Source organism: Talpa europaea (assembly GCF_964194135.1).
Source record: "Talpa europaea genome assembly, chromosome: 12".
NCBI lineage: Eukaryota > Metazoa > Chordata > Mammalia > Eulipotyphla > Talpidae > Talpa > Talpa europaea.
Genome location: NC_140079.1, coordinates 102,492,326 through 102,511,519, shown reverse-complemented (window position 1 = coordinate 102,511,519; position 19,194 = coordinate 102,492,326). Strand labels below are relative to the sequence as shown.

The following is a 19,194-nucleotide window of genomic DNA, read 5'->3' as shown; positions in this document are numbered from 1 at the left end:
ATAAGTCAATAATAGGAGGCACCACTCAGTGATAGCGTGTTTGACTGCAAATAAATCAGTAAAAAAGGAAGAAACTGAGCTCTTCCTGCCAGCTTGTGACTATACAAGTGTACTTTACTTTTCTAACCCTTTTCCTAATAAACCTGCTTTTTAAATATTGGGGAAAAAAAAAAAAGGAAGAAACCGGAAGCACGTCAAAGCCAGGCGGGGAGCGGCCGAGTCCAGACCTTTGGCGGGCTCGCCCTGCCAAATGTGCAAGGATGAGCTAATTAGGATTTTATTTATATTCTTAAAGAACAGGGTCACAACTCACAGTTTGTTTTTTAAAGATTTATTTTTATTTATTTATGCATACAGGAGCTGGGGTGCAGGCCAGAGGTGCCTGGGAGAGAGGACTCACCAGAGACAGAGCGGGGAGCAGATCAGGCAGATCCCCTGAGACACACTGCTGAGGGGAGCAGCGGGGAGACAGGAGAGGGCTGCTGTGCCCTGTGGGTAGCTCCTGGCCGGGATCGAACTCGGGCCACAGTGGCTGTGGACAGCTTCATAGTGCTGAGACTAACCCCTGAGCAACCAGGGACGCCCATCCATCTTGTAGTTTAGATGTCCAGACAGACTGAAAAGATGACATAGAAAGAAGGAATCCATGGCCCAGTGATTTTTAACTAGATCTTTTAGAATCCCTGTTTCAAACAAAATCCCGAAATAGCAAAACTGAACTGTGCTGTGTAAATAATGGGTCCAAAGATGTCCACAGCCCCCACCCCCGCCATGACTGTTGCCTGGCATGGCAAGAAAGCCCTTGAGGTATGATTATTAAAGACCCGGGGGGCCCTAATGTCCAATTGGGTCCTCCGAGGAGCAGAGGGAGGTTCAAACACAGAAGAGGAAGTCAGGTGACTCCGGAAGCAAAACTGAGTGATGTGGCCACAGGCCAGGGAGAGCTGGGGGCCACCAGCAGCCTCCAGAAGAAGCTGGCCTGGGCACCCTGACCCCAGGCCTCACCTCCGGCTCCTGCCTCCCAATCCTGGAAAAATCCACTCAGCTCTCAGTGAGGTTGTTCGCAGGGCTTGTGACGGCAGCGGCAGGACATACCAAGCCAGCGTCAGGTGGGGAGAGCTTCCATGCCTGCCTTGCCCTTCCGTGCTGTTGCCCCAGCCATGAACCTCAGCCATTATGTTAACAGTCAAGAAAAAGAAGGGAGAGCCTCCCTGGTGGCGCAGGGGTTGAAGACACAGCGCTATCAAGATACCGGCAGCCACTGCAGCAGGAGTTCGATCCCCAGCGAGGGAGCTGACCCACATGGTGCAGCAGACCTCTCCAGTCTCTCTGCTGCTCCCCTCAGCAGTGTGTTTCAGTCTGTCCGCCTGTTCTGCTCCCCACTCTGTCTCTGGTGAATCCTCTCACCTCCGTACCTCTGGCCCTCACCCCAGTTCTTGCATGCACAAATAAATCACTAAAAAAATGAAAAAAGGGCCTCCCCTGGTGGCGCAGCGGTTGAGCGCTGGGTTGTAAAGCTGCCCGCAGCCTCTGTGGCGCCGGTTCGATCCCCGGCTGCTCCCCGGCCACCGGAGGAGGGTCCCGCATGGCGCGCAGACCTCTCCTGCCGCCCGCTGCTCCCCTCAGCAGTGTATTTCGTCAGTCTGCCTGTTCTGCTCCCTGCTCTGACTCTGGTGAATCCTCTCACCCTCCCGCGCTTCTGACTGCACGCAGTGCTTGCATAAATAAATAAATAAATCTTTAAAAAAAAAAATGAAAAAAGAAGGGGGCTGTCCAGGAGGCCCAGGCCCACTCCTGGGGCCCACCCAAGCTTTCCTGGTTGTCATGGTTACACTGTACCCCTGCCCACCCCTCCTGCCCCTGCCCAGGCCCCTGGACGGCCCCATGGCCCCAGCATCGCCCCCACTTGCCCGCACAGGTTCTGAGGTGCTGGGACCCCACTCTGCAGGCACATGTGTTTGGCCACCCCTTGGGGCTCCGGGGAGGGGGGCGGCACTAAGCCCGGGAGGCGGAGCATCCCTTCAAATCCAGCTCTTCTGCCCAGAACCCGGGCTGGCCAGGGGCCGGCCCAGGCACCTCGGCACCCCATGGGGATGGTCCTGCCTGCCTTGGGGCCCGCTGTCTCCTGTTCCATCCCCCAGCCAGTCCCACCAGCTGCCTGTGCCACAGAGACCAGGACACTCTGGTGGGGCCTCCGGGGTGGTGGGGTGCAGGCACCTTAGATGTGCTTTCGGGGGTGTTGGTTCTTCTCGCCTTTGGGGAAGGCACTTTTGGAGGCTGCAGCTCATGCTGCGTCTCCATGGCAACTCTCCCGCGGATTCCACAGAACATAAGGTGTCTTCTCGAGGGGACCTCCAGCCCAGCTCCTCCGCCCTCACGGCACAGAGAGGGGAGTAGGGCCACTGAGGCCACGGCACCCACCCAGGCCACACAGCAAGCCCCGCACCCCCTGCGGCTCCTCTGGCCCCAGCCAGCCCCCCGTCCCTGAGGGCAGACAGCTGGATCCCACAGGATGGCCTGCTGGGGAGATGCCCCGGGGACACAAGTTTTGCTGAAATACCCCTGAAGCCCAGTGCTGCTCTGTGCTGCTCAGAGCCCTTCACTTGGTGCTGGGGCACTTCCTCAGGGGGCTCAGGGCTGCATGGGGATGGCACGGTCCCTGGGGAACACTGGGGGTGTCTGTGCACATCCATGGAGCCAGAAGTGAGGGTGGGAAAAGCTGGGTAGCCTGCCTGGGGGAGGGGGCTCCCAACACAGTTTGGAAGGTCAAGGAGGTCTCTCCTTCCTGCCTGAGTGAGCCAGCCTCGAGGGCCAATGCTTGGGGGTGATCGAAGTGGGGTAAAGCTGGAGGGCGTGGAAAATGGGAGTCCAGAGAGACAGCCCAGGCATCAGGCCCAGGGGGCTGTTGTGTCTGCAGACTTGGGGCACACTCCCTGCCCCTCACTCGGCCAAGAGCTCACCCCAGCTCCAGCCCCTCCCTCAGGGATATGCTGTGGCCACAGGGGCCTGAGATTCCCGAGGGCCTGGGCATCCCCTGCTGTGGCCAGGACCACCCTGGCCCCTCCTACCAAAGCACCCCTTGTCTGCCCTCCCTGTGCAGGCCACCACGTGCTGGTGTGTCAGGGACACCTTCAGACACTCCTTACTGCAGCCCGGGCCATGCGGTGTGGACAAGAGGTGAGACGCTCACCTCTGCCCTGCATGGAACCTGGGGCTCCCACCACCCTGGCCAGGACGCCTGGCGTCCTCGTGGTGGCAAACCCCCCCCCAACCTCCCCCCAGAGGGGCTGCTCTCCAGAGGGGCAGCTGCCTTTCTCACAGCGCCCCCACTGGGCACCGAGACGGAGTGTCCGTGGCACAGGAGGGACAGTGGTCGGGTCGCGAGGTCAGGGCCCTGATGCAGACACAGAGCCTTCCCAGTGTCCGTGCTCAGCAGCTGCAGCGCCACCGGCCAGAGGCCCTGGGCCAGGAGCTGGGAGGCGTATGGAAGAAGTCCCCGCAGGAAGGGCCATTCCAGCTGCCGGCTCTGCCCAGGGCCCCCGCCCTGCCACAGCCCAGGCTTGCAGGTCCTGTCTCCTGGAGGTCCGGTCCCTACACCACCCCGTCACTGCCACCGCAAGCTCCCTCCCTGTCTACAGGACACCATTCACGCTGCGCCATGGCCGTGTTCTCGCAAGTGCCGCCCAGGAACCACCTGCTCCCGACTCCCAAGCGCCCAGACAGAACCCCGCCTCGCCCACAGCTGCCCCGTCCCCAGCCCCCGCCTCCCCTGTCCTCCGGCCCTGGTCCTCTCTAGCCCCTTCCGCTCCAGTGCCCGGGACAGGCTGCTGGGCCCACGCCCTCCAGGCCAGCTTGGGGCTGCAGGCCCCTCCCCACAGGCCGCCTCCTCCCCCAGCCTCTGGCTGCTTTCAAGGTGGGGCACTCAATCCTCCTGAGCAAAGCCGAGTCCTCCTCAGGCGGGGCCTGTGCCGCTAACGTTACTCTCACCAATTTAATGACTGTTTGTGGAGGCCCGGAGCCAGCTGCCAGGGGCATGGTGACCAGGACAGGCTGCTTCCGGAGCCCAGAGAGCTCACGTTCCAGAGGGGGGGACAGATGGCGCGCAGGAAGCAAGCTGTACCACGAACAAAGACTGGAGGGCCGCTGAAGGCAAGGGGGTGTCACGAGCTCCCTGTTTTCAAGAGAAACCAGACACCTGGATTTTGTCATAAACGCCTAGTTTTAGAGGCTGCAAGGACAAGCCTTTCCTCTCTGCTGCTCTCTGCAGGTGCCAGCCTCCTTCTCTGTCCCTGGCCACCCCAAAGCACGCGTCCCCTCTCCCCCACCCCAGGCTGCCCACTCGGAGGGTCCACCCCAGGGCAGCTAAACTCCTCTGCGGTCCCACATCGGGCATGATCTGGGCAGCCCCTGGCAGGAGGACAGAAGGAGCCAACTGCCTGGTATCCTGGGGCCAGGGGTCCCCAGCTGAGACCCCCAACCAGTCACCCTGAGGCTGGCCTTTTGGGGTGGGACACCTGGAGTCATCAGGGCCATGGCAGGTACTGAACAGCCCCAGCCCAGGCCCACCCAGGCCTCCGGGCATCAGCCTGGAAGAAATGAGGCCAGAGGAGCAAGACCAGAAAGAGGCCTTTTCCCCGGCGTGGCCCAGCTCTGTAGGGCCCGGGGCACAGGCCTTTAGCCAGCCCTCGCTGCCCCTGCCATGCCCTCGGCTGCCCACTCCAAGGGCAAATCCCGCCTCTGCCCCTTCCCAGCCTGGCAACCTTGGACAACTCCCATCCCCGCTCCGGGCCTCAGTTTTCCCATCTGAACATTGAGGATCACAGCCGCACCCACCTCAGGACAGTTTTGACGGAGACAGGACGGCAGTGACCCAAGGCAGCTCTCCACGGCCTCTCCGGCCAGGCCCTCCCAGGAGGCCCTTGGCCCCAGTGTCCCTCCGGCTGTGTTTCCCCGGGCCTCTGGGCCGGGAGCGTCTGTCCATTATAATTATTTGCGCCCTGGGCACTGCCCACAGATGCCACATGTCAGGGGTCAGCCAAGCCACCCCTCCTGCGCCCAGAGGATCTCAGGGGCACTGAGCCCCAGCCTCGGATGAGGGGGCTTCTCGGGCAGGCGGGGTCGCTGAGAGGCCTGGTGCTGACAGTGACTCCTGCCCCCCAAAACACCCGCCAGGCTCCCGGGCTCCAGCGCAGCCAGCGGCGCCGCAGCGGGTCGAGCTCCTGCCCAGCGCCTGGGCGCCTGCTCTGCCTGCCCTACGGCCAGCTGTCAGGGCCCAGCGGGCACCCAGCGCCGCCCTCAGGCCACGGCCTCGGGCCTCAGGGGGCGCCTGGCATTGCAGGCCCCGAGGTGGGGTCCCGCGACGGCCTTTGGGTGACGGCGAGCAGAGGCGCGGCAGGACCCGGGACGCGCCCGCCCCAGGCCCTGTCCCGGCCGGAGGGCGGCGCCCCGGCGCCCCCTGACCCCGCCCCCGCCGGCCCTCTCATTTGCATGGCCCCGCCCCTGTGCGCCCATTGGCCGCGGCGGCGGGAGGCCGGGCCTGAGTGGCGGCGGCCGCGGGGCGGGGCGGGGCGGGGCGGGGCGGGGCGGGGCGGGGCGGGGCGGGCGGGGTGGGCGGGGCGGCGGCAGCAGCGCCCGGGAAGCCGCGGCCGCGGGCGGGTTCGGTTCCAGGCCGGGCTCCGCGGGCGCGGGGAGCAGACGACGCGGGGCGCGGCGGCCGCGCACTGAGCCCGCCCGCCATGTCCAGGAAGAGGAGCCCCAGGAGCAAGGGGGCCGGCGCGCCCGCGGCCTCCGCACTGCCCGCCGCCAACGGGCCCCGCGCGGCGCGCCCCGGCCCCGCGACGCCGCCCAGCGGGCCCCCGCGGCCCGGCCGGCCCTCGCTCGGCGGCGGCGGCGACTTCTACGACGTCGCCTTCAAGGTGAGCGGCCCCCCGCGCCCCCGCGGGGCGCAGCAGGTGGGGTCCCGCCGGGCCGGCGGGGGGGGGGGCGCTCTGGGGACGGGGCGCCGGGCTCGGCGGACCCTCGGCGCGCGGCCGGCGGAGCGGCCCCCTCGGCGGCTCGGGGCCTCCGGGCGCGCGCGCAGCTGTCGGACCCGCCGCGGGACTCCCAACAGCTGGCGAGGCCGCCGGTGCCCCGGCTGTCAGCGGCCTGGGGCGGGGTCGCTCGCTGGGCGCCAGAACCGGCAGGTGGGCCCCGCCCCAGGCCGCCGTCACTGGTCCCCGTGTGGCCCGGTCTAGGGGGATGGAGACGGGGCTGGCCAGCGCGGCGGTGGGCACCGGGTGTCTAGGCCAAGGCAGAAGCTTGTGAAGTATGTGGGGCCGGCAGGACTATTTCTGGGCCTGCGAGCCTTTGGTGCTGGGGGAGGGCGGGCTAGGGGGAGGCACAGAGGCCCGTCTGCCCCTCCCTGTCCACAGACCTGGCCTAAGCCCCTCTCAGGTCAAGAGCCGACCTTCATTTGACAAGTTCCTCCCGTCTTGCTGGGACCAAAAGAGACTTTCTGGCACAGAGGCCCCCACAGGTTTCTCTGGAGCTCCCCAAACATCCCCCCAGGGTCTGCTCCCCACTGAGCCCCAAGTGTCCCCTTCCATGAAGCATGGTGTCCAGAGCCAGGGGTCCCGGAGGAGTCGCCCCACCTCTCATTCCAGAGCTGGGGCAGAACCTTCTAGAGGTGAAGGTGGGGTCAAGGCCAGCAGGGACTGCAGCCACCGTCTCCCCCAGGCCCAGCAACACCTCCTGGCCTCTCCCACTTGCCTCTCACCACTGCCCACCTGACCAGGCCGACTCTGTTTAAGCCGCACACCCTTCTGGGTGGGCCAGGGGCTTGTCCCCTCCGCCCCAACGCTTCGGTCCCTCCCACCCAGGTCATGCTGGTAGGGGATTCGGGCGTGGGGAAGACCTGCCTGCTTGTGCGCTTCAAGGATGGGGCTTTCCTGGCGGGGACCTTCATCTCCACCGTGGGCATCGACTTCCGGGTGAGAGCGGAGTCTGGTGCCCCAGTCCCTGACCGGGCCAGCAGCAGGCCGGGCCCCAAGTGTCCCCATCGGCTCACTTAGTGCTCCTCAGACCCTAGCAGCAGCTTCTCCGCCGCCCCCGGGGCAGGCTGCCTAGCGGGACACTGCAAAGCAGCTGCCTCCCCCCACACTCCGGGGTCCAGGAGATGGGGTGGCCACATCCCATGCCAGCAGAGACAGGGCCCCTGGCCGGCTCCCTGTGCCCAGGGAGGCAGGTGCTGCGGGGGGCAGGGAGGAACCTCGTGGCCCACATCCACTCAGAGGCCTGCGCCCTGTCCCGCTGTCTCGAGGGGTCAGGCACCCTGAGGCAGGCATTTGTGGTGCCCAGGGGCAGGGTGTCCCCTGGCGTCAGGCCTTGCTCGGGAAAGGGTCCTGGCCCTTGGGTGAGAGGCTCAGGGCAAAGGCTCCCACCTGGCTGCGCTCCCCTGACGCCACCACCCGGCCCTGCCAGACTGAGGGCTGTGTCCTGGGGTTCTGCTGGGGAGTGCCCAGAAACACTTGGCTCCCAGGACCCATGGCACCTGCAGCAGCCTGTGGGGTCAGCAGGGGGTGACGGGTCCAACACCGGGGCCTGCCACCTCTGCCCTCCCTTGCAGCCCACATGCTGAGGTGCTGGTGTGTTCCTGGCAAGTCCTGATTTTGCATTTTTCTCACCCTTTAATTAGACCCAGTTGGCAGGCACTTGGGAGACCCACTCTGGGGACAGGAAATGGGGCTCTTTGGAGCCTGGGGAGTCATTCCCTACCCTGTTTTGGGGGGCCAGGTCTCCTCAAGTCCTCTGCAATGAAGTAGGCACAGAGGGGTGCAGAGGGAGGCCCCCGGTTCTGGTCCTTTGCCTGTTTCTGCCCCAAGTCCCTCCTCCCCCTCCCCTCTGGGCTCAGGGGCAGGTGAGAAGGAGGTGAGGTCATTTGGCCCACACCCCTGTTCTGGGTGCCGGGGAAGGGGGGGTGTCCTCCCAGCACGGCAGATGGCTGCGCTTGTTCCCCAGAGACCGAGAAGCACCCTGACTGCGGGAGCTTGGGGGAGGGCAGGCAACGCCCCTAGGCCACCCCCACCCAGCAGATGGGAAGTGGGGTGGGCCCCTCCCCTGTCCTGACCCACAGGGAGCACCAGGCAGAGTTCTGGCCCCTGGTTATCTGCTGCACCCGCCCTGGAGCTGCAGCTTAGGAGGAGCCGGGTCCCTGGGCAGATGCCCTCCCAGCAGCCGCTCGTGAGGCCAGCGGAGCAGCCACAGGACGGGCCCCAGGTCTTTCCCACTTGTGCTGGGGAAACTGAGGGACAGAGAGCCCTGAGCACGGGGGCAGTGCGGGCCTAGCGTGCGGGTGGGCTGGGGCAGTCCGGGAGGGGTGTACACCAGGGCTCGGCTGGGCTGGCAGGTGGGCACAGGGACGTCTCCAGGCTGGTATCACGGAGGGTAGGAGAGGGGCAGGGTGTGGGGGAGAGCGACAGGGGTGGGCGGCAGCCAGGGGCCCCAGTGGCAGTGGGGCTGGTGGGACTCAGGGCCAGGCCTCCCCAGTGGGCAGGGGAAGAAAAGCCTGACCCAGAGCTGGCCGCGGAGGACAGCCGCATGTGCGGGAGAGGGGCCTGGCGCCCTCTGTGCAGTCACCGGGACCGGTCGCCACGAAGAAGGCGGGAGCCGGTGGCCGGGGTTCAAGGCCAAGCCCTAAGCCCGGCCCAGGCGAGGCGAGGCGAGCATGCGCAGTAGCGCGGCGCCCGCGGGGCGCACGGGAAGGGTGCACTGGGGCCTCCGCTCCCCCACCCTGGCCGGAGACCCCTCCAAAGGCCGTGCTCGTGGAGCTGCCGCCCGGGCCGGGGCGCGCGGGGCGCCCGCTGGAGCTGACTCTGTTTCAGAACAAAGTTCTGGACGTGGACGGCGCGAAGGTGAAGATGCAGGTGAGCGGGGCGGGCGGGGCCGGGGCCGGGGCCGGGGCCGGCCGCGCCGCCTGCTGGACCTGCCTGCCCCGCAGATCTGGGACACGGCCGGCCAGGAGCGCTTCCGCAGCGTCACCCACGCCTACTACCGCGACGCCCACGGTGAGCGGGGGGCGCGGCGCGGGGGGCGCGGCGCGGGGGGCGCGGCGCGGGGGGCGCGGCGCGGGGGGCGCGGCGCGGGGGGCGCGGCGCGGGGGGCGCGGCGCGGGGGGCGCGGCGCGGGGGGCGCGGCGCGGGGGGCGCGGCGCGGGGGGCGCGGCGCGGGGGGCGCGGCGCGGGGGGCGCGCGTCCTCACCGCTCCCCCCCCCCGCCTCTGCCCAGCGCTGCTGCTGCTCTACGACGTCACCAGCAAGGTCTCCTTCGACAACATCCAGGTCAGCGGCCGCCCCGGGCCCCCCAGCCAGGCGGCATCGGGCCTAGGGACCCGGAGGCCTGAGGACCCACTGACAGCGAGGGCGCGCAGCCCCTCTAGGCCCCTGGGGGCAGGTGGGGTGAGCTGGGGGCGCCGGGGCCCTCGCAGCCCCACAGCCCAGGCCCGCAGATGGGGCGCCTGGGGGTCACGGCTCCGGGCCTTGCCGCCGCCGGAGCCGCGGAGGGCGGGGCGGGGGGAGGGGCGAGGGCCGGGCGGCGCGCCCCAGCCCCAGCCCCAGCCCCAGCCCGCGCGCCCGCCCCGCAGGCCTGGCTGGCGGAGATCCAGGAGCACGCCCAGCGCGACGTGGTGCTCATGCTGCTGGGGAACAAGGTGGGCACCGCCCAGGCTCCGGATGGGGGTCGGGGCGCGGGGCCTCTCACCAAGACCCCCGACCCACCAGGTGGACTCTGCCCAGGAGCGGGCAGTGAAGAGGGAAGACGGGGAGAAGCTGGCCAGGGTGAGTGGGGCTGGCGGGCGGGGAGGGCGCGCCGCTGTGGGCTGGGCCGCCCTCCCCGGGGCTGGAAGCCGCTGCTTGCAGGAGTACGGGCTGCCCTTCATGGAGACCAGTGCCAGAACCGGCCTCAACGTGGACTTGGCCTTCACAGCTGTAGCCAAGTAAGTCAACAGGAAGCCCCAGACCCGACTGGCCCCCCACTGGGGGGCACACCCTGCTCATCACCCCTGCCCGCAGGGAGCTGAAGCAGCGTGCCATGAAGACGCCCGGCGAGCCCCGCTTCCGGCTGCACGACTATGTCCGGCGGGAGGGCCGCGGGGGCTCCTGCTGCCGGCCCTGAGCCTGGGTGGCCAGCAGGGAGGCCCAGGCTCCCAGTGGCCACTTCCCCCCACTCCCAGGCAGGCCTTGGCTGCAACAAATGGGCTTCAGGCAGCCAGCAAGCACATAGCTCCCCTTTACCTGCCCCTCTCCTGCCCTCGTGGAAAAGCAACTGCGTGCACAGGAGGGACACTTGGCGATGTGTACCCTGCTGTCCCTGTGGGGGGGGGGGCCTCCCACCTCTGCCAGGCAGAGGGCCTGGACACATCTCTGCTGTGTCCCAAACACCAGCCGCCTGCTAAGGGACGCTGGTGTGTGACATGGAAGCCCGTCAGGGAGGGCTGCCCACCTGGCCTGAGCAGAGGCCTGTGCAGGCTCAGATACCAGGCAGGGCCGCCTTCAGTGGACCCCTTGCACCCAGCCCTAGTAAATAAAGTTGTTCTCTGAAACGCTGCCTCACGGCTGGAAACCGCTCCCAGAGCAAGAGGGGCAGGCCCCAAGCCCAGAGGGAGCTGCCCTGTAACCCGCGCAGCACTGCCTGGACACCAGCACTGCGGACATCGGGGGGGGGGGGGGGGGGTCTACTTCCCCATGGGAGCCCTAATGACCATGGCCCGTTAAAAGGGCATGACCTAGGGCCTCCCCTGGTGCAGCGGTTGAGCGCCGGGCTACGGGGCTGCCCGCAACCTCTGCAGCGCCGGTTTGTTTCCCAGCAGTTGAAGAGGGCCCCACCAAAAAAAAAAAAAAAAGTATGACCCACCCAGAGTCCAGCAGGCGTGAAGCTGCCGTGTGCACCCCACCTCCATGCCTTGACCCAGGTCCCACACTGCCCAGGCCAAGCCAGTCCTCGCAGCACAAGCAGCACATGAAAGTGAGGACACAGGCTCAGTATGCCCACTGCCCTTGCTTTATTGCTGTGCTCTCAGGTCTATAAAGAGGCCGGGTCGTGTGGCCGGAGGGCCTGGAGGATGCTGGGGATAGAGGGGCGGGTTGGTGGGCAGCGGGAGGTAGCTGTGGTGTATTTTGGCACAGACATCAGAGCCCGGTGATCATGTTCTAAAGAGCCCAACAAAGCGGCTGGGTTCTCTAATAACAGACAAAGGCACCGCCGTGAGCAAGTGAAAGGCTAACTACTAGGTCATCTTGGCTTGGCCGCTTCCGGAGTAGCCAGCTCAGTGAAGGCACGCAGGGCTCACCTGGGTCAGTCAGGGCTTGCTGCTGGTGGGCAGAGCCCAGCAGGATGGGAAGCGTGTCTCAGTATGAGGACCAAAGGCTCAAGTTCTGGAAGCTTTGGTGAAGGACGGGTGTCCAGGACCCCAGAAGGCCCACTGTGGACACCTGGGGTTCAGGGTCAGCCCTGCTGGAGTGCTGCCTGACGACCTGTACGCAGTTGTGGGCAGGCTCGTCCCCGGCGCGCGGAAGCAAAGTGGCAGGGTCTAGAGCAGACACTGTCTTTAGCCTGATGCCGACGCCCAGCAGGCTATCCTGGTACTTCTTCAGCCTCACAGAGGTGAGCCACCACCTCTCTGTCTGCTCCAAGAGGGCCTTCACGTGGTGTGGCGTGTACACAGTGACGGGCTGGGCCTCTGTGAACTTCTTGGCCTGCTGGAGAAGTTCATAGGTCGCAGCCACTGCCCGCAGGCAGACCGGCCAGCTCCGCGCCACCTCATCCAGCTGCTTAGAGCAATAGGCAATGGGGCGTCTAGCGCTGCCCAGGCGCTGGGTCAGCACCCCAAGGCCTACACCCTGGCGCTCATGGACGAAGAGGTCAAACGGCTTCCTTAGATCTGGAAGGCCAAGCGCACGGGCCTTTGAAAGCCAGTCCACGATGTCTTCAAAGGCTCGGGAACACTCTGCAGTCCAATGGAACGACTCACCATCGCCTTTGAGTGCCTCACACAAGGGTTTGACTATAAGCCCGAAGTTGGGAACCCAGGCCCGGCAGAAGCCCACCTTTCCCAGGAACTTCCGCAGCTGCTCCCTGGTGGTGGGTACAGCCCCACCAGCGAGGGCCAGGCCCCGCTCGGGCGGCAGCCATCTCTGCCCCTGGGACAGCTCAAGCCCCAAGTATTTCACTGTTTTCTGCGAAAACTGGGCCTTCTTACAGACCTTGTACCCCCTTTCTGCCAAGAAATTTAAGGTCCGTATGGTATTTCTATGAGAAAATACCTGGGTTTTGCTGGCTATCAAGATGTTACCTGTGTATTGCAGTAAAACTCCCTCTTCTAACTGGAGGTCCCGCAGATCTTTAGCAAAAACTTCATCAAAAATGGCAGGGGCATTTTTAAACCCCAGTGGCAAAACCGTCCAGCAGTACTGCTTGTCCCCACTGGACTCTGGGCTGCCCCACTCGAAAGCAAACAACTCCTGGGACTTCTTGCTCAAAGGTATGCAATAATAGGCATCTTTTAAACTTAAGACCGTGAACCAGCCCAAGCCGTGCGGCAGCTGGTTGAGAAGAGTGTGAGAGTTTCGCTTTGCTGGGCCTACGTCCTCTACAATTTGATTGATCACTTTTAAGTCCTGGGCGATACGGTAGTTTCTTGTCTCCGGCTCCCGCAGCAGGAAGACCGGAGTGTTGTAGGGAGACCTGCAGGGCCGAAGGAGCCCGTACTGGAGATAAGCAGCGACCAGGTGGTCCATTACTTTCCTATCGTGTCTCTTCAGCGGGCGCTGTTTCAGCCTCGGGGCCCTCGCGTGTGGCTTGAGCAGCACTTTCACGGGTTTGACTCTCACGGCCCGTCCTGGCTTCCCATCACTCCACACTTCACTGCTTACCTCCCGCAGAATGTTCTCTGGTATCTCTGCTCTGCAGCCGCCCTGCGTGCAATCGAGGCTCTGCTGTGGTCTCACCCACGACCGCTGACTTCCTGTGGAGGGCACCGTGGCGCGCTTCCGGGGCTCATCATCATCATCATCGCTGAGAAACTCCATGAGCAGGGGCACTAGCGCAGGGCTGCGAAGGACTGGGAAAGCAATCTCAGTCAGCGGAGACACGGGCACCCACCCCCCTCCAGACTGAGCCTATTCCTCATCAGCACTCTCACCAACCAAGAGATTGTTAAGAAAAAAGTTTTGAAAAGAGGAGTTATTAATTGTCGTCATAGTCAGGGTGTTGGGAGGTCACTATCGACGCGCTGCTTGTCCCAAAAAAACGAAGGGATCTTCTGGCCTGTTGTACTACTCCCTAGACCCGTGTCCTCAGCTCGGGCCTCCCTCAGATGGCAACCTGTGCTAAGCGTTGCCCAGCTCTGAGGGAGCCGGGCCGCAGACGGAGGCCCAGGCACCCGACGCGAGTTCCACGTGGCTGGGACTAAGGTCCTGTCTGGGTTGGGCCTGAGGTTTCTGAGCACAGCGTTCGACGGTCACCCACAGCCCCACGGCCCCTTACGTGTGTGCAGGTCCCAGGCCGCGCAGGGAGCGGGCCCTCGCGGGTGCTTCGGCCACGGGCGAGCGGCGGATCCGCGCGAGCCTCGAGGGGCCGCGCTCCTCCCGGGAGCGGCCGGCCCAGGGGCCCACGGCATGTCGGGGCCGAGCCCACACCGGGGCGGTGGCGAGTCGGGATCGGGGCGTCCAGCGGGGTCGCCGACGGCCCTGAAACAGAGCAGACGGGTGTCCGCGCCCGGCCCGGAGGGCGCGTCCCCGCCCCCCGCCCCCCGCCCCCCGCCGGGGAGCAGCACGCGGGGCCTCAGTCTCGCGAGATAATCAGGCTGCGCGCGCAGCGCTCAGACGAGGTGTCAGAAGTTACAGCGACTCATCACCGGCCCGGCGCTCCCCGCGCGCGGCGCGCAGGCGGCCTCACCTGCGGCGCGGGCTCCGTGCCCCGGCGGCGCTCAGGCGGCGCTGGCCGGGGCGGGGCGGGGCTGGTCCGGCCCGCGCGCTCGGGAGCTCCTCTCGGGCCTGGACCGCGCCTACCCCGACCGCGCGCGGAAGCCGGGCAGCTGCGCGCGCCCTCCGCAGCGCCCAAAAGAAGGCGCGCGCTCCCGGCTCAAGCTTTTATAGTATCTCCCCCTCCGTGATTGGGCAATCCCGGCGGAAATACCCGCCCCCCTCGCCGCGGATACGCTCCCCTCGCTACTCTCCCCGTTTCCACCAATCGCACGCGGCAATTCCTTGGGGCGCGGTCTTCCCGACGCTCCTCCCTTTGCAGGGGCCATTGAACCCGTGAGCGACGGATGCATCAGCCAATCAGACTCCGATGGGGAAATAGCGCGCTCTCGGGCCGCCAATCCCGCTCCGCGACGTCCTGGCGCCGGAAGCCGTCGTTTCCCGAGCGCCCCGCGCGGGTGGGTCCCCCCGGCCCCGGCCCGGGAACTACGAGTCCCGGCGTGCCCAGCGCCCGGGCGCTTCCGGCTCGCGCGTCCGGCAGCTCGGGCGGCCAGCGGCCGAGGACACGGCGCTCCGAGGATGGTGCCGCCGCGCCCGGGCGCTCGCGGCCGGGTGAGTGTCCGCGCGGGGCTGCGGCCGGGGCTCGCGCCGCGGGCGCGCGGGCCGGGCGGACGGGGCGCGCCTTCGGGCCCGGGGGGCGGGGCCGGGCGGGCGCGGGGCTCGCGGTCAGCTGGGCGGCCGCTCGCCCCGTCCCCCGCCGCCGCCCGCAGTCCCCTCCGCCCTCCTCGTTCTCCGGGCGCGGGGCGGCGCGGCGCGGGGCGGGGCGGCGGGCTGGGCCGCGCTCCTCGCCCCGGGGACGGGCTCGCCTGCCCCTGGCGCCGGGGCCCGCGCGGGGGCGTCGCCGGGTGTGGGGCACCCCCTCTCCCCCCGCGACACGCCTGAAGCACCCGCCCTCAGGGACCCCCGGAATGTCTGCGGTCGTCGTAGAACGTCGCGGGGGACACGATCCCCCTCCCTCCGCGCCCCTGGAGAAGGGGATCTGGAGCGGGCCGGGCGGTGCCGGGCGCACGGAGTCCTGAGGAATTTGACAGGCGCTGTGAGGGGGGCGGAACGAGTGGGGCTCCGGGGAGTGCCCCAGCGGCAGCCCGCCTTGGGCAGTGGCTGGAGGAGCGTGCTGGGAATGGGCCGCCGCCTGAGGGGAGGGGGCTGCCCCTGCCAGGCTCGGGGCAGCGGGAGCATGAGGAGGCTGGCTCCCCAGGGGCCGGGTGGGGCCCTCTCCTAGTCCCCACTGGGCCTGCCAGTCTTGAGCCAAGCCAGAACAGTCGTCTGGAGCCTAGTCTGGGGTCCTACTGGACCCACCCTGCGCTGGCGCGGCTGGGTTCCGCCCTGCTCTGCTGCCTCCCTCCAGTGGAGTCCTGTGCTGCCCGCCCTGCCCACCCACCCTTTTCCCCAACCCTGAGACCCCCTCCACCCCCGCCTGCCCACCCTGAACCCCCAACCCCCAGCTGCATTCTCTTCCTCGTTCCTTCCTGCTGGCCTGTCTCTGAAGGCTTGTGGCCTCGGCACTGCCTCTGCCCCGACTCCTGCTTTCACTGCCCTGGGCATTCGCATTTCTTGGTGCAAACCCCAGTTGTGTGTCCTAGGGTTCCTCCACCCTAGAGCTGCGCTGTCTCCAGGTGGGGCAGAAACTCCTCTCTGGAAGGGGAGCAGGGCAGTGTGCAGCCTGGCTCGGGCAGGGGACCCAGCCTGAGGGGTCTCGAGGAGTAGAGTCTGTGGCTATCTGGAAAGGAAAGACCTATCAGGGCCGGTCAATACTGGGGTTGAGGGCCAGGTTCATTGGCACAGCACTCCCGCCCCACTGCGCCCCCCCTGCCCTCCCCCACCCCCGTGGGCTCCCGGCTCCCATCAGACTCACGCTTAGCTGTTACCACGTCCCTTCTCTCCAGCGTGGAACCTGGCAACAGGGGTGAGCCTTGCAAGGCCAGCTGACTGGACAAAGGGACGGGCGGTTTCAGGAACAGAAGATGCTGAGGGGGCTCTGTGCGGCGTGGGCCGGGGGGACATCCCATGGCTCTCTAGCAAGGCCAGGTGCAGGACTAGCTGGCATGCCTGCTGGGGCTCCTGGGTTTGCTGGTGGCAGAGGAGGCAGCAGAAGGAACAGACGCTGGGTAGTCCTCGTGCTGTCTCTCTGCCCTGTGTCCCTGGGAGGGCCACGGAGCCCCCAGCCCCTGAGTGGGGCTACTGTCACAGGGCCTTCACCCTGACTCAGTCCCCTCAGGAGGTCCCTCCAGACACAGGCCCTTCACACCATATGCGGGCCCACTGGCGCGGCTGGGTTCCACCCTGCTCTGCTGCTTCCCTCCATTGGAGTCCTGTGCTGCCCGCCCTGCCCACCACCCTTTTCCCCAACCCTGAGACCCTCCCCACCCCAGCCTGCCCACCCCGAACCCCCAACCCCCAGCCGCGTTCTCTTCCTCGTTCCTTCCTGCTGGCCTGTCTCTGAAGGCTTGTGGCCTAGATCTGAAGCCAGGGTGGCGACGGTGCATCCAGCATGCATGGTAGTGAAGTGGCTGAGCGGGGATTTGAACTCAGCTGAGAGTCCAGTGTCTGTGGCCTTGAGCCAGTGCCAGGAACAGCCAGGAGGAAGGAACACTTGGGGAGCCCTGGGGCTGACGAAGGAGTGTTCTGGGGCCGGGGGCACACGGTGGTGGTGGGGCTGAGCCAGAGCTCTGCCCTCCGCTCTCCCATCGCACCTCCAGAGCCGGATCTGGCCTGGAACTGCGTGTGCACCCCAGCTTCTTCAGGGGAGCGAGAAGCAGGAAGGTAGGGAGGCCGGCTGGGCCCAGAGCTCTCAGGCGAGACCCGGCATCTGTTCCGTAAGTCTGCAACCACCGGTTTCAGACGCCCCGAACTCACTTCCCGGCCTGCCTGGCCTCCAGAACCAGCCGGACACAACGCTGCCTCTCCGCTCTGGCCCGCCAGCCCTGATGCTGGACAGCCGGGCCACCAGACCCCGGGGCACATGGCGGCGGGTGCGGGAAGGAGGCATCAGGTGGAAGGTAACGGCCTTCCTGCAAGAGGGACCCTCCTCCAGCAGAGGGGCTGCAGCTCAGAGAAGCTGGGCTGGGGCACGAGAGGCGTGCAGGCCAGCTGGGTGAGGAGCACAAGGGGCACAGCCCTGGGCATCGGGTGTGGGGAGGGAGAGGCCTCAGACAGGACATGCCGTGGTGCTGAGGGGATCCTCAAAGCTGTACCCAGCCTATTTGGGATGGAAAAGACGTGTTAAGGCACACCAGGGAGCAGCAGGGCGGTGTGCGCGGCTCTGCTGTGGCAACCGGGCCTGTTTTTAAAGGACTTGGCAGCCTGGCCTGGGCTGGGGCCAGGGGCAGGGCTGACCGGGGGCGGGGCAGTCTGTGCATGAGCTGGGGGCCTTGCTATAGTCTAGCCAGCAATTGTGCGGCCTCCCTGGGCTGCACCTCTCCCCTTGCTGCTCGGCACATGTGGTTCGGGGAACCCCAGCACACACATCGCTGGGCTTGGCCACCCGCCCCCCTCCGCTGGCCAAAATGGGTGGGGACCCAGGCCCCACCTCCCGCCAGCTGGGCCCCAGCAGATCCCAACCGGCTACCTCCGGGTGTGGAGTGAAGAGGGAATCTGGGGTCCACCCCTGGGGCCCGGGAGAGCTGCCAGGAAGTAGGCCAGTGAGGCTTGGCAGAGAGGACTGGGGAGCTGAGGAAGCCCTCTGACCCCCTACACCCACCACGGCTTTCCCCTAGGGCACCGGCCGCTCCCCGCTGCGGAGTCTCGCTCCAGAGGACGGCTGCCCAGACACTTAGCTGGCCGCTGGGTGGGGGTGCACGCCCCATCTCGCTTCTGGGGTCTCAGCCTGCCTGGGGTGCTCAGGAAAACCCTGGGGCCTGGGGCGGATTCGGCCACTTTGTTCAATTTTGAGGTGCTTGGGCTGCACGTCCCCCGTTCTGGGCAGGGCCGGCAACGGGGCGCTGGAGCCCATCCACCAGGCCGGCGCTGGCCGTGAGCCTTGTGCTCCGGAAACATCCCCCCCGACTCCCCTCCCCGCACTCAGATGGGTCCAGGGCCGGGCTGGCTGTGCCCCCCGGGCCTGTGTCCCTGAGCCAGCGGCGGCCGTCCTGGAGCCCCGCATTTGCACGCGACCTCACGTGCCTTTGTGTTTACTTCGCCGGCCGCTCGGAGGGACGCGCGGAGTGAGGTGGCTGCCGGGGCCCTGGGGGTCGCTCACTGGGGCTCGGCCGCCCCTCCAGGCAGCTCGTGGGAGGTGGCAAGTGGCTCTGCAGAGGCCGGGCCAGCTTCTGCCAGGGCCCCCGCGCTCCCGGCCTCGGTGCTGTCAGGCAGGGGCCAGCCTGGGCCTTCCGGAAGGGCAGTGCCACTCGTGGGCGCAGGGGCTGCCCCGGACTCACCAGGGGGTGGCTCTGCGCAGACCCGGTGGCCTGCGAGGTCGGCTTGGACGGGCCCGCAGCGGCTCAGCCCTTCCCACGCGCCGTTCCCGCCCCGCGGGGCTGCATCGGGAGGGCGGGTGCTGTTGGGGCGCCGAGGACGCCGGCAGCTCCCTGCAGGCCCACAGGTGGGGCTCGGGGAGGACACGGGGTGATTAAGGGAGGGGCGGTAGAGGTCACCCTGTGCTCAGGTCGGAGGGAGCGATGGGGAAGGTGCTGGGACCCACTGGCCTGCACGGCCGCCTCTGAGCAGTGCTCACGTTGGGGGCTCAGGGGGGCTTTTCTGCCCCTCCCGCAGCGGGGGGCCAGCGGGGTCCCTGCTCCTTCTCCCGTGACCTCAGCCCTCCCTTGCAGGGGCGCCCGGGCCGCCCAGCCCTGTTCTTGGGGCGTGTGGTCCTCGGAGGTGGAGGTGCCCCCAGCCGTGGGCCCTGAGTCCCATACCCGGGTGGGGGCGCCCTGGGTTCTCGGGCTGGTGACTGGGCAAGAGTTGGGCTCTTCTCTTCGCCCCCTGCCCCAAAGGACTTTGTCTGGGAGAGACTGGTGAGGAACTGGGCCTGGGCACTGCACCCCCAGGTCTGCAGGGCCCGGCCGGCGGCACCTCTCTGGGGCACAGCGTGAGGCTTGTCCAAATGAGGGCACCAGGCTGCTGCCCACTCCGGGCCCAGAGAGCTCGCGGGTTGGCGCTCCCGCCTCCAGGCAGAGCCGGAGCAGCTGGCGGGCTGGCGCTGCCCCTGAAGCCGCTCTGGCCCCACCCGCAGGGGGCGTTGCCCG

The 19,194-nt window shown here is 67.0% G+C and overlaps 1 protein-coding gene across 1 annotated transcript; it reads left to right on the top strand.

The window, feature by feature from the left end:
- Window positions 1-5,735: 5,735 nt before the first annotated feature.
- Window positions 5,736-10,187, top strand: RAB26 (RAB26, member RAS oncogene family; the record flags this gene model as incomplete). Its single annotated transcript, XM_084249217.1, has 9 exons — window positions 5,736-5,915; window positions 6,858-6,968; window positions 8,859-8,900; window positions 8,975-9,041; window positions 9,261-9,313; window positions 9,616-9,681; window positions 9,752-9,808; window positions 9,890-9,966; window positions 10,043-10,187. The coding sequence occupies 9 exons, from the start codon at window positions 5,736-5,738 to the stop codon at window positions 10,143-10,145; spliced, it is 756 nt and encodes a 251-aa protein (XP_084105343.1). The 3' UTR covers window positions 10,146-10,187.
- Window positions 10,188-19,194: the final 9,007 nt, after the last annotated feature.